The sequence below is a fragment of the Salmo salar genome, chromosome ssa18, assembly GCF_905237065.1.
Source record: "Salmo salar chromosome ssa18, Ssal_v3.1, whole genome shotgun sequence".
Taxonomy (NCBI): domain Eukaryota; kingdom Metazoa; phylum Chordata; class Actinopteri; order Salmoniformes; family Salmonidae; genus Salmo; species Salmo salar.
Window position 1 is genome coordinate 57,943,718 of NC_059459.1, and position 16,827 is coordinate 57,960,544.

At 44.0% G+C, this 16,827-nt stretch overlaps 1 protein-coding gene across 2 annotated transcripts in view; it reads right to left on the minus strand.

Annotated features, from left to right (window-relative positions):
- LOC106577545 (equilibrative nucleoside transporter 2) overlaps positions 1-16,827 on the minus strand; it is a 35,755-nt gene that overhangs the window by 6,240 nt on the left and 12,688 nt on the right. For both annotated transcript variants that reach the window (XM_014155660.2, XM_045701332.1), the window contains exons 2-12: positions 9,440-9,496; positions 8,979-9,060; positions 7,968-8,113; positions 7,538-7,677; positions 7,165-7,299; positions 6,869-6,966; positions 6,198-6,267; positions 5,457-5,635; positions 4,263-4,365; positions 3,969-4,054; positions 3,552-3,751 (exon numbers count right to left, since the gene is read on the minus strand). In XM_014155660.2, coding sequence (XP_014011135.1) covers positions 3,552-3,751; positions 3,969-4,054; positions 4,263-4,365; positions 5,457-5,635; positions 6,198-6,267; positions 6,869-6,966; positions 7,165-7,299; positions 7,538-7,677; positions 7,968-8,113; positions 8,979-9,060; positions 9,440-9,471 — 1,271 coding nt within the window. In that variant the 5' untranslated portion in view covers positions 9,472-9,496. The remainder of the gene's footprint in view (positions 1-3,551; positions 3,752-3,968; positions 4,055-4,262; positions 4,366-5,456; positions 5,636-6,197; positions 6,268-6,868; positions 6,967-7,164; positions 7,300-7,537; positions 7,678-7,967; positions 8,114-8,978; positions 9,061-9,439; positions 9,497-16,827) is intronic.

Below are 16,827 nucleotides of genomic sequence, written 5' to 3' on the forward strand. Positions count from 1 at the left end.
CAAGGGAACTTTTATTTATTTATTTTATTTCACCGTTATTTAACCCGGGTAGCAAAGATTATAGCAAAAACCACTGAAACTGAATTGGTGCTCGCTAGCTTTGCAAATTCAGCTATTGTTGGAAGCCAGCCAATATGAAACAAACTATTAAAATTACAAAAGGTTGCAGCATATGTTGTGTAAATGGTGAACTCATACAGCTGTCAACTCTTGTCATTTTAATCCGTTTCACATTTGCTAGCTACCTTTTAGATCGAAGCACAAATAGAATGATAGAAGATGATAGAAGCCCATCTCCTACTGTAAATAACCTACACACTGTGTGTGTGTGTGTGTGTGTGTGTGTGTGTGTGTGTGTGTGTGTGTGTGTGTGTGTGTGTGTGTGTGTGTAGCCAGCCAGCCAGCCAGGTAGAAAAATGGCAGAAAAATAAAAGACGGACATCAGAGTATTTTTCAGTACACCAAAACGCAAAGTAAGAACCCTAGTAGCCTAATATCTCAGACTAGTTGATAAAATGTTCATAAGAAAGAAATGAAATTCTAATGGAAATGTTTCACAATGATGTCATTAGGCAGAGCAGGCAACAGATGGCACACAGACAGCAGAGTTGGGGACAGCTATGCAGGGACAGACTGGCAGAGACAGGGAGTCTCAGGTAAGTTTGTTGAGTCTTGGTTTGGCAACATTATGAAAGGTTCTCAATTTTTTTTGACTTGTAAAATAGGAACATAATTGGAAAATGCCATGGATACCCCCACTCTCAACTTAAACTGGTGACTGAACTAAGATTTGTTAAAGGCAATGGTATTGCTGTTGTGATTAGTTGTGTAGTTTTGGGTACCGGTAGTTAGGAGTACGGGCAAACACCTTATTTCTTTGGTTCCTCAATATACATTTACCATATTACAACGTAGGCTATGTGTTACAGCACTACTTTTGGCGTCCCCCTCAGGAATTGCTCTTGAGAAAATGTCATGTAATTGTCCCCTCCAAAGTTGATATCAGATTTTCGCCCCTGGTTGAGATGTCTGTTACTTGAACTCTGAAACATTTATTTGGGCAGCAATTTCAGGCTGGTAACTCTAATTAACTTATCCTCTGCAGCAGAGGTAACTCTGGGTCTTCCTTTTTTGTGGCGGTCCTGATGAGAGCCAGTTTCATGGTTTGATGGTTTTTGCGACTGCACTTGAAGAAACTTTCAAAGTTCTTGGCATTTTCTGGATTGACTGACCTTCATGTCTTAAAGCAACGAATGACTGTTGTTTCTCTTTGCCTATTTTAGCTGTTCTGGCCATAATATCGACTGGATATTTTACCAAATAGGTCTATCTTCTGTATACCACCCCTAACTTGTCACAACACAATTGATTGGCTAAAATGCATTAAGGAAAGAAATTCCACAAATTAACTTTTAACAAGGCACATCTGTTAATTGAAATGCATTCCAGGTGACTACCTCATGAAGCTGGTTGAGAGAATGCTAAGAGTGTGCAAATCAAGGCAAACGGTGGGAACTTTGAAGAATCTTAAATATGAAATATATTTTGATTTGTTTAACACTTTTTTTGGTTACTACATGATTCCATCTGTGTTATTTCATAGTTTTGATGTCTTCACTATTATTCTACAATGTAGAAAATATGAAAAATAAAGAAAAACCCTTGAATGAGTAGGTATGTCCAAACTTTTTACTGGTACTGTATGTGTGTGTGTGTAGAGTCAGTACATGGTTCTGGTTTTACAGGAAGTAAACAAGGAAGTTGGCCTGAGATAGAAAATGTAATTTCAGAAGAATGTGTATGTGTGGGGGCTGGGTTTCTACTAAGCTAACATATGGAATTGTTTTAAGATGGTCATACCAAGGATCATTTAGCTATTTGATTTTGAATTTTGGGACCCCTGTAAGTACCTCAAATTATGGGGCCTCCCGAGTGGCGCAGCTGTGTAAGGCACTGCATCGCAGTGCTCGAGGTTTCAATACAGACCCGGGTTCGACACCAGGCTGTGTCGCAGCCAGCCGCGAGCGGGAGACCCATGAGGCGGCGCACAATTGGCCGAGCGTCGTCCGGGTTACGGGAGGGTTTGGCCAGCCAGGATGTCCTTGTCCCATCGCACTCTAGCAACTCCTTGTGGCGGGAAGGGCGCATGCACGCTGACTTCGGTCGCCAGCTGGACGGTGTTTACTCCGACACATTGGTGCAGCTGGCTTCCGGGTTAAGCGAGCAGTGTGTCAAGAAGCAGTGTTGCTTGGTAGGGTCGTGTTTTGGAGGACGCTTGGCTCTCAACCGTCGCCTCTCTCGAGTCCGTACGGGAGTTGCACCGATGGGACAAGACTGTAACTACTAAAAAGTAAAACATTTAAAAACATCCCTGAATTATCTAAAATATTTTATAAAACATTGAATTTGGCCTAACTGCTATTAACGATTAGAAACACATTGAATAACATTATTACATGGCAAAACAGATAGTAAAATATTTTACTATCAAAAAGGAGTTTGTTTTGAAGCGTCTGTCCTATATCTGAGAGATAGTGTATATTCTTCATCTTTCTTATATCTATATGACCAAAAGTATGTGGAAACCTGTTTGTCGAACATTTCATTCCAAAATCATGGACATTAATATAGAGTTGGTACCCCCATTTCCTGCTATAACAGCCTCCACTCTTCTGGGAAGGCTTTCCACTAGATGTTGGAACATTTCTGCGGGGACTTGCTTCCATTCAGCCACAAGAGCATTAGTGAGGTCGGGCACTGATGTTGGGCGATTAGGCCTGGCTCACAGCCTGCGTTCCAATTCATCCCAAAGGCGTTCGATGGGGTTGAGATCAGGGCTCTGTGCAGGCCAGTCAAGTTCTTCCACACCGATCTCAACAAACCATTTCTATATGGAGCTCGCTTTGTGCATATTAGTTTGTAGGCCAAACCGTTCAGACACTACAGACGTTTTGGTGAGAAGACCCATTTTGGCTATGTCTCCTGGTCTGACAAACACTGCTGTAGCTCAGCCACCTTCAACCGTAGATGTGGAAGACCGACATCAGCGGATGTGGTGGATTGAGACACAGCCCACGCAAAAAAAACAAATATAGCTAGTTTAAACAGACTTTGTTATTATGCTAATTAGACTAATTTGATTAAGTCAACAGAGTGACATGCCAGAGAGAGAGATTGTGTGTAAACAAGCCATGAAAATGAGATTGAAGGAGTTAATATGTGCATAACTGGCGTAGTGTTACGACAGTGGACTGTCACGTGCGGAGCGTGCACTTGTACTTGTCCTATTTCACACGTTACCAAGTGTGTGATTTAAATTTGTTTTTTTTGCATATCCCACTCTCCCTGAGACACCCTTGGAGAGTAGGGTCACAGCCGGGGTTTACCATTATGAACGGCGCACCTGGAGCAATTAGTTAAGTGCCTAGCTCAAGGGCACATCGGCACGATTTCTCACCTTGTCTGCGCGGGGATTTGAACCAGCAGCCCTAACCGCTAGGCTACCTGCAGTGTAAGCTGCCGCCGTGTGTGTGTGTGTTACTTCTACTCACTGTGGGGCGTAGGTCATGGACAGGCAGACGCAGTAGCCACTAGAGAGGGAGAAGAGCATCATGATGAAGGCGAAGGCAGCGTCGTGGGAGAAGAGGACGGGGAGGTAGGAGCGCCTCTGGACGTTACAGAACATCAGCAGGGGAACAAACACCACCCTGGAGACCACCAGCACCGGGAACAGATGACTCTCCTTGGGAGGCTGCGGAACAAATACAGAGAGAAATGTTACTAGTAAGACACTAATAAGACAAAGTAATAATAACAACTAAATGTAATACGAGTAATAACCGAAGCTTTCATGCAGGGGTAGAAAGTGAGAGAATTTCAATTTGTAGAGGATTATAAAACACTGAGAAACTTGGAAAAATGATCCTATCAAGGACAATCCACACAGATCAAATGAATCAGAAACCTACCCATTGGAACAGGGTGGTGACGGTTCTACCGATCCAGTCACACACGTTGAAGATGAGGAAGCAACACACTGAGATGAAATAGGACTCTGATGGGGAGGAAGAGGTGGTTAATAGGTGGTTTTAAGTCTCATGACATGCATACTAAACATACAGTATACAAAAAGGTGCTATATAGAACCTAAAAGGGTTCTACCTCGAACCAAAAAGGGTTCTACCTGGAACGAGAAAGGGTTCTCCTATGGAGACAGCCGAAGAACCCTTTTGAAACCTATTTATCAAAGAGAGTATACATACCCCATTTCCCAGGGTATATGGTTTTGACGTCCACAGTGACGGCAGGAAACACAGAGAGAGTGACGGTGAAGACAAAAACCACACAGAACGCCATCACCCATATCTGAAGAGAGGGGGACAGGGACAAGGTAAAAAATATGGTGGAAAATTTTTGTCCATGCTTACACTACTTCTAAATGCATGTAGGGGAGTGAACAAGTGTACACTTTGGGAAAAGGGTAGGGAATTGGACCGCAACTATAGACCAGAGCCTTATATAAAATATATATATAAAATAAAAATTATATAAACTCAGCAAAAAAATAAATGTCCTCTCACTGTCAACTGCGTTTATTTTCAGCAAACTTAATATGTGTAAATATTTGTATGAACATAACAAGATTCCACAACTGAGACAAACTGAACAAGTTCCACAGACATGTGACTAACAGAAATTGAATAATGTGTCCCTGAACAAAGGGGGGGTAAAAATCAAAAGTAACAGTCAGTATCTGGTGTGACGTTGTTGCCGGTGATGTCTGGTGAGGACCTGCCTTTACAACAGTCCTACAAGCCCTCATTCCAGCCTCTCTCAGCCTATTGCGGACAGTCTGAGCACTGATGGATGGATTGTGCAGGTAGTTGTTGCTGCCATCCTGCTCCTGTCCCGCAGGTGTGATGTTCGGCTGTACCGATCCTGTGCAGGCGTTGTTACACGTGGTCTGCCACTGCGAGGACGATCAGCTGTCCGGCCCGTCTCCCTGTAGCGCTGTCTTAGGTTTCTCACAGTACGGAGATTGCCATTTATTGCCCTTGCCACATCTGCAGTCCTCATGCCTCCTTGCAGCATGCCTAAGGCACATTCACGCAGATGAGCAGGGACCCTGGGCATCTTTATTTTTGGTGTTTTTCAGAGTCAGTAGAAAGGCCTCTTTAGTGTCCTAAGTTTTCATAACTGTAACCTTAATTGCATACCGTTTGTAAGCTGTTAGTGTCTTAACGACCGTTCCACAGGTGCATGTTCATTAATTGTTTATGCATGGGAAACAGTGCTTAAACCCTTTACAATGAAGATCTGTGAAGTTAATTTGATTATTACGAATTATCTTAGAAAGACGGTGTTCTGAAAAGGGGACGTTTCTTTTTTGCTGAGTTTATTTATTTAATATATCTCCGCTACAGACACAGCTGAGTAATAACAGAGGTCAGCGTTACCTTTTTAAACACCTCCATGACGGTGGACTTCCGGTCCCTGTCCTCAGCCTGCTCCAGGGGTAGGAAGTTATGCTTGGGACTGCCCCCGTCTACCTCCACCTCCTCGCCGCTGGCATCACCATTGGCCAATGAGCCGTTGGCCTTGCCATTCAGCTTGCCGTTCTGCGCCGTGCCACTCTCTGCCAGGTGAGGAAGAACGGGGAAAATGCCAGGGAAAACGGTCAACTTGACCTCACATTGATAAATTAACAGGCATGTGTAAATGTGTAAGGGAGTAATGGCCAATGTTGGGGGGAGGGATGCAGCGCCATCTGTGACACTAGTTTCTGGGGCATGTGCCCACCAGACTACTACGGTTAGTGAGGGCCACAGCCCGGGGGAAGAAACTGTTCAGGTGGTGGGTAGGTTTTGGTCATGAGTGATCTGAACTGCCTGCCAAAAGGGAATTGTTGAAGGAGGGGGTGACCGGGGTGGAAGGGGGTCGGCAAAGATCTTTCCTGCACGCTTCCTTGCCCTGGAGTCGTGCAGATCTCGATGGAGGGCAGGTGGCAGCCAATGACCCTCATGGACAGGGGGACCTGATGCTAGATCGAAACTCCTACTCTGAGATGCTTGATACATACAGCCCCCCTGAGTTTAAAGGGGAATACTAGCAGTGACAGACCGCACTGTACTGGATGGTCATTGAGATGTATAGGAGCACAAAATGAATAGGTCTCTCAGAGCTTTCAGCAGCCTCACCTTTCAGCAGCTCGTCTATGGTCTCCACCTCATAGCTCCTGCTCTTGTCCAAGTAGAACTGGGCAAACTCCTAGATAAGACCGGAGCAGAGGCCAAATGAGACAGACAGAACATTCGTTGAACTCGAACACGGATTCCTTTGATGAAACATAGTAATGCTGTGCTGGTCAGCTACAGCCCTGGGGGACACAACGTCTGTTCTGAGCCCCAACCTGTGACACAGATTCTTTAGATATGTCACGCCTACTCCCACTCCCCCTCTCTGGTGCTGGACGTCGCCGGTCTACTAACCACCGGTCCTGGCAACCCGCCTTTAAGCACACCTGGCAACCGTCATTACGCACACCTGCGTCTCATTATCAGTCACACCTGGACTTCATTACTCCCTTGATTACGAACCCTTTATATAGCACTCTTTTGTTATCAGTCATCGGGTAGTATGTTTGTGTTTCCATATCAGACGCTGCTCTTGTTTTGTTATCGGTCCATTTTCGTTGTTATTTAACTCACTAACTGCACCTGCTTCCTGTCTCCCTGCGTCGACGTTACAAAATAAAACTTGGCTGTAGTCCCGAGGGATACAGGGTCTGTTCTGAGGCCCAACGTGTGATATCTATCAAATGATTCTATTACATTCCAGTCCTGAGGCTTCGTAGGGCTGAGCCACTCACCAGGCGAGGCAGGAGGAGGTAGCTGAGGAGAGTGAGCAGGGTTCCTACACAAGGAGTGATGAAGTAACCCAACGCAGCCGTCTCAAGGTCTGTGTCACCTGTCACACACGCAGGAAAGAAAAAGGAGAGGTCAATTCCAAGTGGGGTTGCAAAGGCCACACCGTACTCTTTTGACTAATTGCCTCATTTGAATGGTTTGCTAGTCAGCCACTGAGCAAATCTGATGGGAGCTGTGCGTGTTTATTTCCAAGTATTTCTTTGTATATTTGATATATCGGTTTGTGTGTGTGACTCACTGGCTATGGAGACCAGCATGGCGAGAGAGGCGAAGGTGCCGGCCAGCCCCTGGCCACTCATAAACACAGCGCTGTACCTCTGAGGCAGCAAGCCCACCAGGCCAAACAGACTGCCCTGCAGCACCGCTCCAAACGCTACAAGGAGAGAGAGAGAGGGAGAGAGAGAGAGGCAGGGTTAATAATATAGCGCACATCATCATCATCATCATCAACAAACAGTTAATGATACCACCCCCCGACCCCGCCCACACACACACACGCACACTATATTAATGCCATCACACACACATGTTGTGACAAATGGTTTCTCTCTTTCACACACACAAACCACAATGATCCCCCCCACATACACAGACAACCATGTCCTACTCACAGTTGATGAACCAGATGGTAGCCATGGTAACAGAGAAGAAGCAGTCCTCCTCCATAGGGACCTTGACCAGGATGGCAGTGAGGATGAAGAGGACGAGGATGAAGACCAGGCTGCCCGCTATACGCACCATCTCCGATATCCTACGCACAAATTTAAAAAAGGTTAGTTCACAATCTCACTGGATTAGACAGCAACACCACCTTCACGCAATATTACACATTTTTACTTTAAACTGAGGCCAACCTAAAATCCACTGTATCACAAAGCATATTGGCTTTTTTGCACCTATTTGCAGTTGAATAAAATGGCCAACACAAAAGGGTTGTTCACACACACACACTAGACTGTCAGCCAAGTATACAGTAAAAAGAAAAGGTGTGTGTTTAGCATTTGGATGACATGTAAACCTGAGGGAGAAGTGCTGTCTCACCGCTGATAAAAGAAGGAGTTGAGCAGAGTGCAGAGCAGCAGGGGGAGCTGGGACAGCAGAGTCATCCAGTTGTTGAAGTAGTACTCTTTCTGGACCACCATCGTGCCGTTGCTCCATTCTACCTTGTTGAGGCGTCTATTGAAATACTGTTGACAGAAGAGATAAAATGGTCTTTTTGCAAACACTTATCCACATTTTGGTAGGTTACAAGGATGCCCGATCAACTGAGCCACACAGGACTCAAGAGATGACCCAGTTTAGATCAACAATCAATATGCTGTTAGTTGCTATCGGCTAAGTACATACAGTAATGGTACATCAGTGGTCACACGTCACTTGTTCCTATACAAATAGGTCTAGTCATTCTACAAACGTGTACTGTATACCAAGAATCAAAGCTAACCCTATGAGCTAACCCTACGAGCTGTGGGGTTTGACATTTGAACATGGGGAGAGCTTAGCCTTAGAGGCTAGGCCACACACACACACACACACACACCTCCAAAGTGGAAAACTCATGTAATGTTCTATAGCTTAAGGGGCCTCCAACCACACCATAAGGGGTAAACTTCAACATACAGATACTTAGTGGACACCAAGACTACATAACAACAGGGGGCCAGTCACACTAAATCCCTCTCGGACAAAATACTTGACTTGAACATACCAACAACTCAGCTAATCCTCTATGTACAATACACACACAGAACAAATACAAACATCTGACTTTCAGGGGCTGCTTTTTAAAAACTACTTTTCCAAGATAATTCCCTAAGAAGCCAATGCTCTACTTTGGCATGATACATAAAGTATTGCACTTGCTGAACCAGAGCCAAAGTAGATCTGCTCTTCGATCTGTAGCTTTGGGAAACTTTAATACAAAAGTTTCCCCAAAGCTACAGATCTAGGATCAGATCTACCTTGCCCTAATCCTGACTGTAGCTTTTAGGGTGGTGAATAACTATCTGACACTGGACCTGTTGTTATGAAGACATATGAGGTTGGGTTTACCATGGAGGCGGTCATAAAGAAATTCCATGGTAGCAGCGTCCCGAGGCCCAGAATGAAGAAGGTGATCCCCACCAACCAGCCCCTGGGAACGGGAGGATAATATGAAAAGATCAGAAACAAGCATGTCATTCTTAGTTTTTTTTATATGTATTTACCATGTTATTTCTTAAAAAATAGCAGGTAGTTTATGTACCGTGAAATAAAGTGCGACCAGTCAGGGAGATAAAATGCAACAATAGTGAACTTTATAGAAGTACATCAGAAATTAAAATCAATTCACTACGTAAATTGATTAAAAACAGTACAAAGTTCCTTTTCAGCACCACTGCTTTGCTTGGAGCGCATTTCACTTAAACTCAAAATATAAAAATAGGACTCTGGTTGAGAGTGAGAGCAGAAACGAGAAAGAAATGAGAGTAGATACTTATAGTTTGCAAGAGGAAGCGTCGCCAGCGACTCACCTATCACGTGGGGCGTCTGTCCGGTCCTTCATCCTGTGCTATGGGGTTCGGTTGAAACTAGGGGCAAAAGAAAGGGGAACATAGTCAACATAAAGACCAAGTGTAGATTTGTCTATCCTCTCTAAGCACTTTATTTACAGAATAAAAATACAGTTCATTTTCCACATTCTAGAACATTGCGGCAAGGAGTAGGAGCCATTCCCACTACACGACAGTATGTCCAAGATAGGGTTGGGCGGTATTCAGATTTTCATATTGTGATACCGGCCTTCTCTCATCCCGGGATTTATGGTATTACAGTCTTAGTATATAAAAAGGGGCTCTAAAAACGCAAAAAAGCCCATTGGGCATCTATAAACAGAATGCTAACAAAATTGTCACAAACTAATAGAGAATTTCAATAGAGGATGATAGCTAAATATGCTAACAAGCGCAAAGTCAGGCAATCCAGCTCATAAAGTTATACGGCAGGGGGCGGCAGGTAGCCTAGTGGTTAGAGTGTTGGGCCAGTAACCGAAAGGTTGCTAGATCAAATCCCTGAGCTGACATGGTAAAAATATGTAATTCTGCCCCTGAACAAGGCAGTTAACCCACTGTTCCCAGGCCGTCATTGTAAATAAGAATTTGTTCTTAACTGACTTGCCTAGTTAAATAAAAGGTTCAATAAATAAATACAAGTATAGGTAGTAGCTGAGTGCAAATGAACAATGTTTTGACGCATGCTTGTCTGAAGGAAGAACAGGGCTGGTTCTGGAGCAGTATGTGTATATGCTGTGTCTGTGTGGAATCGCTAGGGCAACAGGCCTGCCTGCTCTGCTCTAAGAAAAGGGAGGAGCAGATGGGCTGAGAACGGAGGAGAAAAAAAAACAGGAAATCAAGTTAACAGCTGTACAGATCACTCATCCAAAGCGCTTTGACTTCTCAAACAAGGCAAAAAGCTAAACACACACACACACATAAATAAATAAAATGCCCTGTTTCCTTGTATATTCAGCCACTTACTTGCAGTGCATTCGGAAAGTATTTGTATTAGTAGTTGTATTTTTTCTCTCTCAAATAAACAGTTTTTCCCTTTGTCATTATTGGGTATTGTGTGTCGATTAATGAGGGGGAAACAATTTAATCAATTTTAGAATAAGACTGTAACATAACAAAATGTGGAAAAGTGAAGTAGTCTGAATACTTAACGAATGCACTGTAGCTAACTAGCAAGTTAAACCAAAGACACAGCTGGACTCGCCAGCTCCCGCTTTCTCCCGTTGTGCTATTTACAAACACGTGACTGGCTCAACTGTTCTGGTGAACTACGGTAAGCTTCATAATGTAAAATAATGTGACAGGTGAAATGAAGAACACAATCTGCTTCACCTCCTAGCGTATTACACAAGTTGACTGCAGGTGGTAACTTAAAGTAGCTACAAATATTCTAATTTATTGAAAAACTTCAAAAGAAATAGTTGACGGCACTGACGTTATTGAAAAAGCTTCCCGTGGCTTTTTCCAAATACCCCGGTATACGGTATACGGCCCAAGCCTAGTTCAAGAGCCACTTGATAGTAGCCTGTACTGTGAGGATGTTAGCTGGATAGAGAGAGACCTGACCCCTCTCCCAGTTCAACAACTAAACACTCTATTGATTTCAATAGGAACAGTCAGTTCTATAAAGCTGTGGATTAAGCAAGAGTCCACTCCCTATGTACACACTTGGTTCTGTACACACACAAACTGATAGGCCCCGCACCCAACACAAATAGAAATGGCCCAGGTAGCACAGCTGTGTAGTTGACAAAAATCTATCCAAAAGTTGTTTAGGTCCTAGTGCTTCTGCCGTACGAAGAACGTAACTCTATTTGAAAGTTGTACCCCATTGACAATCCCGTCAGTTGAAACGTATCATCTGAGTCTGCCATTGAGCTCTGTTGTGGGAGAAAAACACGGCTACCCAACATGTTTTGACTAGTCTGTGTGGAACAGTGGCAGGGTGGGTGTGAAGGGATGGGCTGGCAAGTCCCTACCTGTGCTGACTGGGAGAAACCATATCTGTGAGCGTCAAACAGAGATATTCTTTTCAATGCAGAAATCCATAAATTGAAGGGGGGGGTGACTTTTTTAAATTTGTATTTACAAATCCCAGTTGTTGAGGTAGGATTAACATTTTAAAAAGGGCTGTCATTTGACAGAAAGCTCTTGGGTTTTGGGTCTCGTCATTTACCTGGCAATGAAAAGTGTGTTTGTAACCCACACCACACATCCCAAATATTGCCTGAGCTTGGTCGCTAGTACACAAAGCGTGGGTTGCATTTCAGACGTGCTTTGTTGCCCTCTTGGACATAGCTGACCTCAGTCATCAACAACGCCCTGTCTCCAAAAAAACAAACACTACCTGCACACGCACGCACACCAGAGCTGGGAAGATAAACTGACCATACCGATCACTTATCTCAAGCATTCTGATGATATCATTCATTACGATAGCCTATACTAGAGAAATGTGATGTAGGAAATTAAATTTGCTTCCTGCAACACAAACTCAAAAAAAGTTCTGGGACACTGTAAAGTCCATGGAGAATAAGAACACCTCCTCCCAGCTGCCCACTGCACTGAGGATAGGACACTCTGTCACCTCTGATAAATCCACTATAATTGAGCATTTTTCTACGGCTGGCCATGCTTTCCACCTGGCAACCCCTACCGCGGTCAACAGCACTGCACCCCACACAGCTACTCGCCCAAGCCTTCCCCATTTCTCCTTCTCCCAAATCCAATCAGCTGATGTTCTGAAAGAGCTGCAAAATCTGGACCCCTACAAATCAGCCGGGCTAGACACTCTTGACCCTTTCTTTCTTAAATTATCTGCCGAAATTGTTGCAACCCCTATTACTAGCCTGTTCAACCTCTCTTTCGTGTCGTCTGAGATTCCAAAAGATTGGAAAGCAGCTGCTGTCATCCCCCTCTTCAAAGGAGGGGACACTCTTGACCCAAACTGCTACAGACCTATATTTATCCTACCCTGCCTTTCTAAGGTCTTCGAAAGCCAAGTCAACAAACAGATTACCGACCATTTCGAATCACACCGCACCTTCTCCGCTATGCAGTCTGGTTTCAGAGCTGGTCATGGGTGCACCTCAGCCACGCTCAAGGTCCTAAACGATATCGTAACCGCCATCGATAAGAAACAATACTGTGCTGCCGTATTCATTGACCTGGCCAAAGCTTTCGACTCTGTCAATCACCACATCCTCATCGGCAGACTCAATAGCCTTGGTTTCTCAAATGATTGCCTCGCCTGGTTCACCAACTACTTTTCTGATAGAGTTCAATGTGTCAAATCGGATGGCCTGTTGTCCGGGCCTCTGGTAGTCTCTATGGGGGTGCCTCAGGGTTCAATTCTTGGGCCAACTCTTTTCTCTGTATGCATCAATGATGTCGCTCTTGCTGCTGGTGAGTCTCTGATCCACCTCTACGCAGACGACACCATTCTGTATACTTCTGGCCCTTCTTTGGACACTGTGTTAACAACCCTCCAGATGAGATTCAATGCCATACAACTCTCCTTCCGTGGCCTCCAACTGCTCTTAAATACAAGTAAATCTAAATGCATGCTCTTCAACCGATCGCTGCCTGCACCTGCCCGCCCGTCCAGCATCACTACTCTGGACGGTTCTGACTTAGAATATGTGGACAACTACAAATACCTAGGTGTCTGGCTAGACTATAAGCTCTCCTTCCAGACTCACATCAAACATCTCCAATCCAAAGTTAAATCTAGAATTGGCTTCCTATTTCGCAAACAAAGCAACCTTCACTCATGCTGCCAAACATACCCTCGTAAAACTGACCATATTACCGATCCTCGACTTCGCCGATGTCATCTACAAAATAGCCTCCAATACCCTACTCAATAAACTGGATGCAGTCTATAACAGTGCCATCCGTTTTGTCACCAAAGCCCCATATACTACCCACCACTGCGACCTGTATGCTCTCGTTGGCTGGCCCTCGCTTCATACTTGTCGCCAAACCCACTGGCTCCAGGTCATCTACAAGACCCTGCTAGGTAAAGTCCCCCCTTATCTCTGCTCACTGGTCACCATAGCAGCACCCACCTGTAGCACGCGCTCCAGCACGCGCTCCAGCAGGTATATCTCTCTGGTCACCCCCAAAGCCAATTCCTCCTTTGGCCGTCTCTCCTTCCAGTTCTCTGCTGCCAATGACTGGAACGAACTACACAAATCTCTGAAACTGTAAACACATCTCCCTCACTAGCTTTAAGCACCAGCTGTCAGAGCAGCTCACAGATCACTGCACCTGTACATAGCCCATCTATAATTTAGCTACCACTTCCCCTACTGTATTTATTTATTTAGCTCATTTGCACCCCATTATTTCTATTTCTACTTTGCACTTTCTTCCACTGCAAATCTACCATTCCAGTGTTTTACTTGCTATATTGTATTGACTTTGCCACTGTGGCCTTTTTTGCCTTTACCTCCCTTATCTCACCTCATTTTCTCACCTAATTTTCTCACATTGTATATAGACTTATTTTTCTACTATATTATGTTTGTTTTACTCCATGTTTAACTCTGTGTTGTTGTATGTGTCGAACTGCTTTGCTTTATCTTGGCCGGGTCGCAATTGTAAATGAGAACTTGTTCTCAACTTGCCTACCTGGTTTAATAAAGGTGAAATAAAAATAAATAAAAATAAGTTTGCTAATATGAGTGATAGTTACACCCATTCAACTATCACACTAGTAGTAGTAGTTTAAAAGGATAATTTAAAAAAAAATCTGCAGAGCACATTAATGTTACTTATCAATTCAACTATCACAGTAGTAGTAGTTTAAAAGGATAAAAAAAAATTAAATCTGCAGAGCACATTAATGTTACTTATCAATTCAGGCAATTTATCACGATAGGGATTTTTGGCCATTTCGCCCAGCTCTAACATGCACACACACCTGTGGCCTACCAGGAGAATATTAATGAAGAATTTAAGTTGGAGAGTGATATTTCAATTCAGAACGTGAGTGGGTGAGAACAAGCAAGGCATTCATGCAAACAACCCTTCCACTCTTTGCTTTGTTACATTTAATTTCACAGAGAGCAACATGTCTGCCAGGAGACATGCTTTCACCAAGAACCAACCACTTGCCAGCATGTTCACACTAAGGCTGAGTTAAAAGCCAAGCTTTCTATTGGTGTGATGTCTGATTCATACACTCCATTTCCTTTGAAGTGCTCACCAATGCATGAAAGTCACAGAAGCATTATAAAACAGTCGCTAGTGAAGGTCTTGAAGCACCACCACAACCATTAATATTTTACCAAGAACACTGCAACAGAAGCTAACCTTCCACCGCTACTCTTTTCTCCACATGAGGCTACAATACATTGAGTTTCCCCAGGGAAGCTGTGAAGCGCCGGGGAATCTGAAGCGAGCTGTAGTCTATAGGCGTGATTGTGTGAAACAATGTTATGTTTACTACGTTTCATTAAACCATGTACGGCTATAAATATTGTATTTACACTTTTCTGAAAGAAAAGCACATTCTTCGTCCATTAAAATAACATAAAATGTATCAGAAATACAGTGTAGACATTGTTAATGTTGTAAATGACTATTGTAACTGGAAACGGCTGTTTTTTTATGGAATATCTACATAGGTGTAAAGAGGCCCATTATCAGCAACCATCACTCCTGTGTTCCAATGGCACGTTGTGTTAGCTAATCCAAGTTTATAATTTTAAAAGGCTAATTGATCATTAGAAAACCATTTTGAAATTATGTTAGCACAGCTTAAAACTGTTGTGCTGATTTACAGAAGCAATAAAACTGGCCTTCTTTAGATTAGTTGAGTATCTGGAGCATCAGCATTTGTGGGTTCGATTACAGGTTCAAAATGGCCAGAAACAAATAACTTTCTTCTGAAACTCGTCAGTCTATTCTTGTTCTGAGAAATGAAGGCAATTCCATGTGAGAAATTGCCAAGAAACTGAAGATCTCGTACAATGCTGTGTACTACTCCCTTCATAGAACAGCGCAAACTGGATCTAACCAGAATTGAAAGAGGAGTGGGAGGCCCTGGTGCACAACTGAGCAAGAGGACAAGTACATTGGTGTCTAGTTTAAGAAACAGATGCCTCACAAGTCCTCAACTGGCAGCTTCATTAAATAGTACCCGCAAAACACCAGTCTCAACGTCAACAGTGAAGATGCGACACCGGGATGCTGGCCTTCTAGGCAGCATCCCGGTGAGACTGGTGTTTTGCGGGTACTATTTAATGAAGCTGCCAGTTGAGGACTTGTTTCTCAAGCCTTCTTCACTCATGCTGCCAAACATACCCTCGCAAAACTGACTATCCTACTGATCCTTGACTTCGGCGATGTCATTTATAAAATAGCCTCCAACACTCTACTCAGCAAATTGGATGCAATTTGCCGCACTTCCCTGCCGTGCTTTAAACTTAGTTTTGAAAGTTGTAATAGTAGAATGTACAAGGCTTCATCAGTTCCTCGTCATGTTAGTCATTGCATACCTTAGAGAGCTATTTATAACTTGTCAGAAATGTCCATATCAGCCTCCGGGGTGGCGCAGTGGTCTAAGGCACTGCATTGCAGTGCCAGCTGTACCACCAGAGATTCTGGGTTCGAGTCCAGGCTCTGTCGCCCGGCTGTGACCGGGAGGCCCATGGGGCGGCGCACAATTGGCCCAGCGTCATCCGGGTTAGGGAGGGTTTGGCCGGCGGGATATCCTTGTCTCATCGCACACTAGCGACTCCTATGGCAGGCCGGGCGCAGTGCACGCTGACCAGGTTGCCAGGTGTACTGCGTTTCCTCCGACACATTGGTGCGGCTGGCTTCTGGGTTGGATGGGCATTGTGTCAAGAAGCAGTGCAGCTTGGTTGGGTTGTGTTTTGGAGGACGCATGGCTCTCGACCTTCGCCTCTCCCGAGTCCGTACGGGAGTTGCAGCGACGAGACAAGACTGTAACTACCAATTGGATACCACGAAATTGGGGAGAAAAATGGGAAAAGAAAAAAAGAAATGTCCAGATCGACTAGCCCATGTCAGCAACAGTTTTTTTATTTTATTTTTAAGGTAGGTTTTTTAGCCTATAGATATTATTATAATTTATTACTCACTCAAATATCACATGAATACACATTAGACATGGCAAAGTGAATAGAAGTGCATGAACATTTGCTTTAAAAACCGGCAACATTTTCTTTGCACCCCATGACAAAATGTGTAGAATTGCAGGAAATAAGCTTTAAAACCAGCAAAGTTCTCTCCAAATTCTCTCCACCAAGAAGAGAGGTGTTTGTCATGAAGAATAATTGTGCCCATAGAAATAGATGTGGTGTGAGCACGCAAGGGAGGGC